Source organism: Carassius carassius, chromosome 3 (assembly GCF_963082965.1).
Source record: "Carassius carassius chromosome 3, fCarCar2.1, whole genome shotgun sequence".
NCBI classification, from domain to species: Eukaryota; Metazoa; Chordata; class Actinopteri; order Cypriniformes; family Cyprinidae; genus Carassius; species Carassius carassius.
Genome location: NC_081757.1, coordinates 2,538,925 through 2,547,848, shown reverse-complemented (window position 1 = coordinate 2,547,848; position 8,924 = coordinate 2,538,925). Strand labels below are relative to the sequence as shown.

General features: G+C 37.6%; 1 protein-coding gene across 1 annotated transcript in view; it reads left to right on the top strand.

Moving 5' to 3' along the window:
* The window catches only part of si:ch211-163c2.2 (hemicentin-1), a 56,742-nt gene continuing 47,818 nt past the window's right edge, over positions 1-8,924 (top strand). The window contains exons 1-3 of the mRNA XM_059540178.1: positions 1-31; positions 3,847-3,882; positions 7,723-7,971. Coding sequence (XP_059396161.1) covers positions 1-31; positions 3,847-3,882; positions 7,723-7,971 — 316 coding nt within the window. The remainder of the gene's footprint in view (positions 32-3,846; positions 3,883-7,722; positions 7,972-8,924) is intronic.

The following is an 8,924-nucleotide window of genomic DNA, read 5'->3' as shown; positions in this document are numbered from 1 at the left end:
ATGGAGCTCAGTTTGCTTCCTCTAATGCTCTGTGAGTATATTTCTCATTTATGTATTATGTTTCTTATTTTGTTTAGTGATTGAGTGAATCAGTGAATCGCTGTGTTTTTAATATTGATGAGTTTTTCATTCATGCTGCTAATAACCTGTGGTAGAATATCAAATCACTCAGTTCATGATATCTGTGTGTGACAGACAATCATGTGCTGTAGTTGAATGGGGTCAGTGTTTTTATCACTGTTATGATGGCTTGGGTCACACAAGTGCTGTCTTCGGTAGATCTTTAATAGCAGATATGACTGCATCTACATAGCATTTACCTGTGACACTGAACTCTCAGAGTCTGGTTTAGGTTTTGTCATTCTTGAATTGTTGATCAGTGGTAGAACCCACCCCACTTTTAATATCGTAAATTCGTCCCCCGCACTTTTTCAGGCAAGTGTGTTTGCATTGTGTCTAATATAGATTTAAACTCAAAGAGACAGGATAGTCTGTGCATGACCTGATGTTTTATTCAGACCCAGAATAAGGCGAGATGAACATCACGAAGCACTAAACACATGATTAACATATGATTGTGACAATGTATGGTTTATTTGTGTTAAGTCATCTCAAGGTAATAAATAAAGTATATGAACACTGCAGTGCTAATTGACATAGCATTCATTACAGTATAGAAACTATTCTGCCTTATTATGTGATAATAATAAAAAGAAAAATAAGTGATAAGAAGTGTTTGTAGTATATACACAAATCATTAGCATTGGTTATTGTCGAGCAGTGTATCTGATTTCTTGACCAATTTGAAAAAGAAAATTAAAGTTGCCTATACACTACCAGTCAAAATGTACTATTTTTTTTATGTTTTTAAAGAAGTCTCTTCTGTTCATCAATTTATTTGATCCAAAGTACAGAAAAATAGTACAATTTGGAACTATTTTGTACTATTTAAAATGTAAATATATTTAAATACATTTTATTTCTGTGGTTTCAAAGCTAAATGTTTATTATCATTACTCCAGTCACACGATCCTTCAGAAATCATTCTAATATTCTGATTTCCTGATCAAAAAAGAAAATTAAAAAAAAGAAATTATATTGAAAATTCAGCTTTACATCACAGGAATAAATTACATATTAGAAAGGTATTTCTTTAGGAAAAAGGTAGTCATTGTTTGCTTTGCTATACACAATACACATGTCAAAATAAGTGCAAGATCTGTGATTTATCAAAAATAGTTACTCAAAGTAATATTTACACAATTAAATTAGTGTTCAGTTAATGAGCTCGTTTTAATTCTCCCACCTTATTTAGCATAAAGTGATGATTTACTATGCTGAAAGTCTTTTAAACTATTTTGAAATATCACTTTGATTGAAAATCACATTATTTATAATGTTGTATACATGTCTGTCTGGTGGTATGCTTAATATGGTGTTTTTTTGTTTGTTTTTGTTTTAGTTTTTTTAGACAAACCATGTGCAAAATCAACTCCATTGCTGATTATTTTTTCTTAAAAGTGCAGTTTACAAAATTAATTCACAAATTAGGTTTGAAACAGCCATTGTTTCCTACCATCACAAACATGTAAGACATTGTGAAAAACATTATTCAAGTGTGCTATTAGTACACAGTACTTATTTTTAACAAAAAAATATGACAGTTTATTTTCTTCTTAGAAATGTGCTTTATGTACCTCTCAGAAATACACTTAAAATGACATTTAAGTATACTTGACTTATACGTAAAAAGTAAAAAAATTATTTGAGCTATACTTGTGCTCCAAAAATATTTGAATTGTTATACAGTAGAGGGCGCTATTACATATCTTCTGTACAGAATATCCAAAACACAAGCGAAGAAGAAACCGAAAAACAACAGATGCTTCCACATGATCATCAGACATAAAAAACTGTAAAGTTGTGGAATAAAATATTGACCCATGAAGAGGGAATAATGACTGTCAAGCTTTGGGGTGTTGATCGGCTCTATCTACATTTTCATCTCCAATTGATAATATATTTTTCAGCTTTTTGTTTAAAATGTAGTATATTGTAGAATTTTGTTTTCTTGCAGTATTAAACAAAGTGTACTTAAAATGCTACAAGTATTTAATTAGTTAACTATCAGTTAACGTCTCTAGGTTACGCATGTAACCATGGTTCTTCGAGGGAATGAGACGCTGCGTCAGAAAACCCTGCAGTGTTGCAGATGTCCAGCATGGATACACCTGCTAGAAAGGCCTTGGAGGCCACCATACCCCAAGTAGAGTGAGCCTTGGCTCCCGACAGCAGGGGAAGACCAGAGGACTCATAGGTGGCATTGATAGTCTCAACTATCCAACGACTAATAGTCTGCTTAGATGCAGGAAAACCCCTTTTGGGGGGACCGTAGCATACAAGCAATTGGTCAGTTTTTCTCCACAGGGCAGCTCTGTGGACGTATGCATCCAGCGCTCAAACTGGACACATACAATTTAGCTTCTCTTGGTCGGGGCTCCCTAAGGGGAGGAGGGCAGAAGGCCTGCAGCACTACAGGTCGTGGTGTAACAGAGGGAACCTTAGGAACATATCCCGCTCGAGGGTATATGAACGCTTTGGCCATGCCGGGCGCAAAGTCAAAGTAAGTAGGGGCCACTGAGAGGGCCTGAAGATCTCGGACTCTCCTCAGAGAGGTTATAGCCAACAGAAAGGTAGTTTTGAGGGTCAGATGTCTGTCTGATATGTCTTATACTTGCTCGAATGGAGCTTTACAAAGGGCCTCCCCCACGGGGGAATACGGGGCCGCACTGGAGGTCTCAGCCTCAGCGCACCGCGGGACAAACGTGCCTGCATCGTGGTCGAATCCCACACTGGATTGTGGTTCTCTGGATTGGAGAAAGTAGACTCTTCTTGGTGTTCAGTCTCAAACCCAGCTCCCCCATGTGTGCGAGAATGATATCTCGGTGTCGAACCGCCATCTGCTCTGACTGAGCTATAATCAACCATTCATCGATATAATTCAGAATGCGGATGCCCTGCATGCGCAGGGGAACCAGAGCCGCGTCTACACATTTCGTGAACGTGCGGGGTGAGAGTGCAAGGCCGAAGGGAAGTACTCGGTATTGGTAAGTTTCGCCCCCGAAAGCAAACCTCAGAAACTTCCTGTGTTGTGGAAGGATGGAGATGAGAAAGTATGCATCTTTGAGATCTATTGTGACAAACCAGTCCTCGGAACTGATTTGAGCTACAACATGCATGATCCTGAGCATTTTGAACTTTTCAAAAAAATGATTTAAGACCTGCAGATCTATGATCGGACGCAACCCCCCATCCTTCTTTGGAACTATGAAATACCGGCTGTAAGACCCGGACTCCCTGTCTTGAGGAGGGACCACCTTGATGGCCTCCTTCCTTAATAGGGTATTAACTTCTTGTACCATAACCAGAGCCTGCTCGGGGCCGACTAACATCGAGATAACCCTGTTCAATCTCAGCGATGGAGAGCTGAACTGAATACGGTAGCCTTTTTCTACTGTGCGCAGGACCCATTTCAGATACATTTGGCAGTAGTTTCCACACTGCTAAATAATCCACTAAGGGAATTAGTCTCTCGAAGACTGACCTCTGTTGTAAGAGGCCCCCAAAGTGGCGGAGAGCGTAATTCAGCGATTCATTTGATGAATACAAAGGCCAGACAAAGGTTGTCACAATCAGATGAGTTTTAAGGACTAAATTAGTGACTACAGGGGGACTTTAAGCATTAAAATGAATGTGAAAAGTTTAAGGATATTCAAAGTCATATGGCATTTTTAAGCAGCATCATAAATAAATCAATGTGATTTTCTTTTTGTTTTTGTTTTTTAGTGTTGATTTCCAACATCTCCCCTGGATGCACTCAAGGTGATTCATATTTTTGTTTAAATCTTCCCTTCTTTTTTTAAACTGTAAAACTGTATTTGTTGAGCCATTTTGTCTTATTGTACAGATGAGGTAACAAGATTCTCACCTTTCAGCCATCAAACATCAAAAGGAAACTTAAAAGTGTTAGAATATCAACACATTAGTTCAGATGAGTTAAGTCTCTGCAGCAGTATTATGGAACTTGTTAAATAATACCGTAGTTAAAGTAAGTTTATATTATGTAATGTTTATGTGTACGAGTATTGTGTAATGTTTGAGTTAATTTTGACAAATGTTGTATTTCCATCCTTTAGAAAGTTTCCAGTAAACACTGCTAATAAGAGTTAGAAGTGAAAAGTGGAAAAATAAAACAATCTGAGAGCAGACCACAAATGTGAAGTGTCTGTTGTCTTTTTCATATTAATACAGAAGAATGCAAGAAAATAATAATAATCACAACCAAGCTTGTGACAGATATTCTTGTGACAGATATTCTTGTGATCCTGATGTCATACAAAAACACAAAATGTTACTTTATTTCACTCATGGAAAAAACAGAGCATGACAAAAACTGTACAGCTCATACAGTCAAACTGACGCAAAATGATTATTTGTAGCACGAATGCAATATCTGAAGTTCCTCAAACTGGAAGTGTCGCTCATAAATTAAAACATAGCAGGTTCAGAAAAAGGTGGATTGAACAAATTTAAAGGGATAGTTCACCCAAAAATTTTCATTTTCAAAACACAAATTAAGATATTTTTGATGAATACTGAGAGCTTTCTGACCCTGCATAGACAGCAATGCAACTGCAATGTTAACGTAGTAAAGAAGTAAGTAATGAAACGTAGTAGAGACACCAGCAAAATAGTCCATGTGACATCACGGGTTCAACCGTAATTTTAAGAAGCTACGAGAATACATTTTATGCGGAAAGAAAACAAAAATAATGACTTTATTCAACAATTCTTGTTCTCCTCATCTCGTCTGCAGCAGTGCATCGCCATTGTGGAGAAAGCAGTGTTGTATAAAGTACCTGAAAGTCATACTCAAGTAAAAGTAGAGATATCTTACCAGAAAATTACTTTGGCAGAAGTTGAAGTCACCGTTTAGAATACAACTTCAGTACAAGTCTTAAATTATGTGATATTTATTCTACTTAAGTACAAAAAGTATTTTTAAAAAGGGTAAATGTACTTGAGTATTGAAAGTAAAAGTATAAGTAAATGCAAAATGGAAAATAAATATATATATATATAGATGCAAAACAGTGCTTTTTTGGAACTATTTTCATTAGCAAAATTGAGCAAAAACAGGCAATATTATGTCTAAATTAAATTAAATGTTTTCATGCATTTGCAGAAAAATGGTACTCTTTGTGTAATATAGATTAAGTTAACTAGGCCCATATGAAATTATATAAATATAAAAAGCATACAGAAGCATTTTTGCAGTCTACAATTTAGAATGCCTGGAATATTGACTTTTAATAGACTAATAAATCAATGTGCGTGCACTCTGTGTGTGATTTGGTGATATAGACTACTTGAGTCAGATTGCACATCATTACAACTAAACTTATCATATTATCGCAGACGATGTTGTATATCGCACACCCCAGCCTCGACTTGAGTGGGAAATGAAATCATCCGTGGTTGTGCGCAGCGCGCACTTGTTTGCACGTGAGAAAAGGTGTCTTATGAGTCTAACTTGCAAACGCCAGACCACTGATTGGTCAGACCTGCTCTCCTGCAGTCTGTGGTGTTCTGACTTTTATATAGAAAGTAATGAATATAATTAGGGGGAATGTATCGGAGTAAAAGTATACAGTCGTGGCCAAAAGTTTTGAGAATTACATAAATATTAGTTTTCAAAAAGTTTGCTGCTAAACTGCTTTTAGATCTTTGTTTCAGTTGTTTCTGTGATGTACTGAAATATAATTGCAAGCACTTCATACGTTTCAAAGGCTTTTACATGACATTTATGCAAAGAGTCAGTATTTGCAGTGTTGGCCCTTCTTTTTCAGGACCTCTGCAATTCGACTGGGCATGCTCTCAATCAACTTCTGGGCCAAATCCTGACTGATAGCAACCCATTCTTTCATAATCACTTCTTGGAGTTTGTCAGAATTAGTGGGTTTTTGTTTGTCCACCCGCCTCTTCAGGATTGACCACAAGTTCTCAATGGGATTAAGATCTGGGGAGTTTCCAGGCCATGGACCCAAAATTTCAACATTCTGGTCCCCGAGCCACTTAGTTATCACTTTTGCCTTATGGCACGGTGCTCCATCGTGCTGGAAAATGCATTGTTCTTCACCAAACTGTTGTTGGATTGTTGGAAGAAGTTGCTGTTGGAGGGGGTTTTGGTACCATTCTTTATTCATGGCTGTGTTTTTGGGCATAATTGTGAGTGAGCCCACTCCCTTGGATGAGAAGCAACCCCACACATGAATTGTGTCAGGATGCTTTACTGTTGGCATGACACAGGACTGATGGTAGCGCACACCTTTTCTTCTCCAGACAAGCCTTTTTCCAGATGCCCCAAACAATCGGAAAGGGGCTTCATCGGAGAATATGACTTTGCGCCAGTCCTCAGCAGTCCTTTCACTATACTTTCTGCAGAAGATCAATCTGTCCCTGATGTTTTTTTTGGAGACAAGTGGCTTCTTTGCTGCCCTTCTTGACACCAGGCCATCTTCCAAAAGTCTTGGCCTCACTGTGCGTGCAGATGCGCTCACACCTGCCTGCTGCCATTCCTGAGCAAGCTCTGCACTGGTGGCACTCCGATCCCGCAGCTGAATCCTCTTTAGGAGACCATCCTGGCGCTTGCTGGACTTTCTTGGACGCCCTGAAGCCTTCTTTACAAGAATTGAACCTCTTTCCTTGAAGTTCTTGATGATCCTATAAATTGTTGATTTAGGTGCAATCTTAGTAGCCACAATATTCTTGCCTGTGAAGCCATTTTTATGCAACGCAATGATGGCTGCACGCGTTTCTTTGCAGGTCACCATGGTTAACAATGGAAGAACAATGATTTCAAGCATCACCCTCCTTTTAACATGTCAAGTCTGCCATTCTAACCCAATCAGCCTGACATAATGATCTCCAGCCTTGTGCTCGTCAACATTCTCACCTGAGTTAACAAGACGATTACTGAAATGATCTCAGCAGGTCCTTTAATGACAGCAATGAAATGCAGTGGAAAGGTTTTTTTGGGATTAAGTTAATTTTCATGGCAAAGAAGGACTATGCAATTCATCTGATCACCCTTCATAACATTCTGGAGTAAATGCAAATTGCTATTATAAAAACTTAAGCAGCAACTTTTCCAATTTCCAATATTTATGTAATTCTCAAAACTTTGGCCACGGCTGTACATTTTAATTAGGAAATGTAGTTGAGTAAATGTAAAAGTTGGCTGAAATATAAAAAGTCAAGTAAAGTACAGATACTCCCAAAAAATACTTAAGTACTGTAAGGAAGTACTTTTACTTTGTTACATAACACCACTGGGAGAGAGCATCACATGCATGCGTGTGTTCAACGTAAGCAGCAGAACACACTTTATTTTTGTTATTTTTGTCGCATGGACTATTTTACCAATGTTTCTTGGTCTGGGAACATTTCAGTTGCATTGCAGTCTATAGAGGATCAGAGAGCTCTCAGATTTCATCAAACGTAACTTAACTCGTGTTCCAAAGATGAACAAAGTTCTAACGGGTTTGGAACTACATGAGGGTGAGTAATTAATGGCAGAATTTTCATTTTTGGGTGAACTAACCCTTTAAATTGTTTCATTATTAATATACATGTTTTGTTGTTGTTGTTCCGTTCTTTTAGACAGACCTAAACCTCTTCTGACTGTTCAGCCTGAACCATCACAGATATTGATTGGAGATACAGTCACTCTCAGATGTGACATACAGGGTGAAGGATGGACATACACATGGCAGTGTGGAGGTAGTGAGCAGGCCTCTATAGAGAAAGATTTCAACATCACTGCAGTGTCCACACAGAAATGCAGGTGTTGTGGCAAGAGACAATCAGATACCTCTGAATGGAGTGAAGAAGTGACTCTGACTGTGTTGTGTGAGTCATCATGATTTTGCTCAGCCCCAAAATATGCTAACCTCTGATTCCCAGATGGAACTTGCTCACTTTTATAAATCTAACAAAGAATTTCCTGTCGTTTATCTAATAAAAAAATATAATGATCTTATATATTAACTTAAGGCCAATGAAACCTTTGCTTTGTGTTGGATTATTAATAGCAATATGAGAGTTACAGTATAGGCTTGACTCATTGCAGATAACATGAATCTAGGCCAATTTCAACCAGAAATTTCAGCCTAGAATGCCCCTGGTGACTGTAACATGTTACTAATTTAAATAATAATAATAATAAACGTATTATTATAAATGTTATTTTCAACTCAAAAGTAAATATGCATGAAATGTAGGTATTTCTATAAATGTAAAATTCTTGTAAAATTACTAATGCCTCCCCCAGTCTCTTATTGCGTAATAAGTTGGCGAATCTGTGTTTTGGCAGATAAGATGCCATGGTGTAAACAGGTTGTTCCTATTCTCTTAATGAGTAATTGGTGTTTTGGGTGTTTTTGGGCATAACGTGCAATAAACCAATCTCATCTTCCATTCCCTTTAAGAGCCAGTTGCTCTCGTGCCATGACGGAGTTGCTATTTACACGGCGGAATTTGGCAAACGCAAAGACAGAACACAAAAAATTCTTATGCATTGCAATCCTTTAATTTTTAATATTTGGCATGTTTGTGTGCTGCTGTGCGTCCCTGTGTTTAATAAGCAGCATGTACGCTCTTTAAATAACAAAGAAAAAACATTGTGCCAGACTTTAGACCAGGTTTGAGTTGGTCTATGGCGCAGTCTATTTTCAGCTCCTTAAAATGGCAATAGGCCTGAACAACTACAACTTTACAGATCTTCTTTATGCACCAAGAGCTTGTAACACTCCAAAGAGAAAGAAAAATTTAAATTGCACCATATGACCCCTTTAATAAATTAA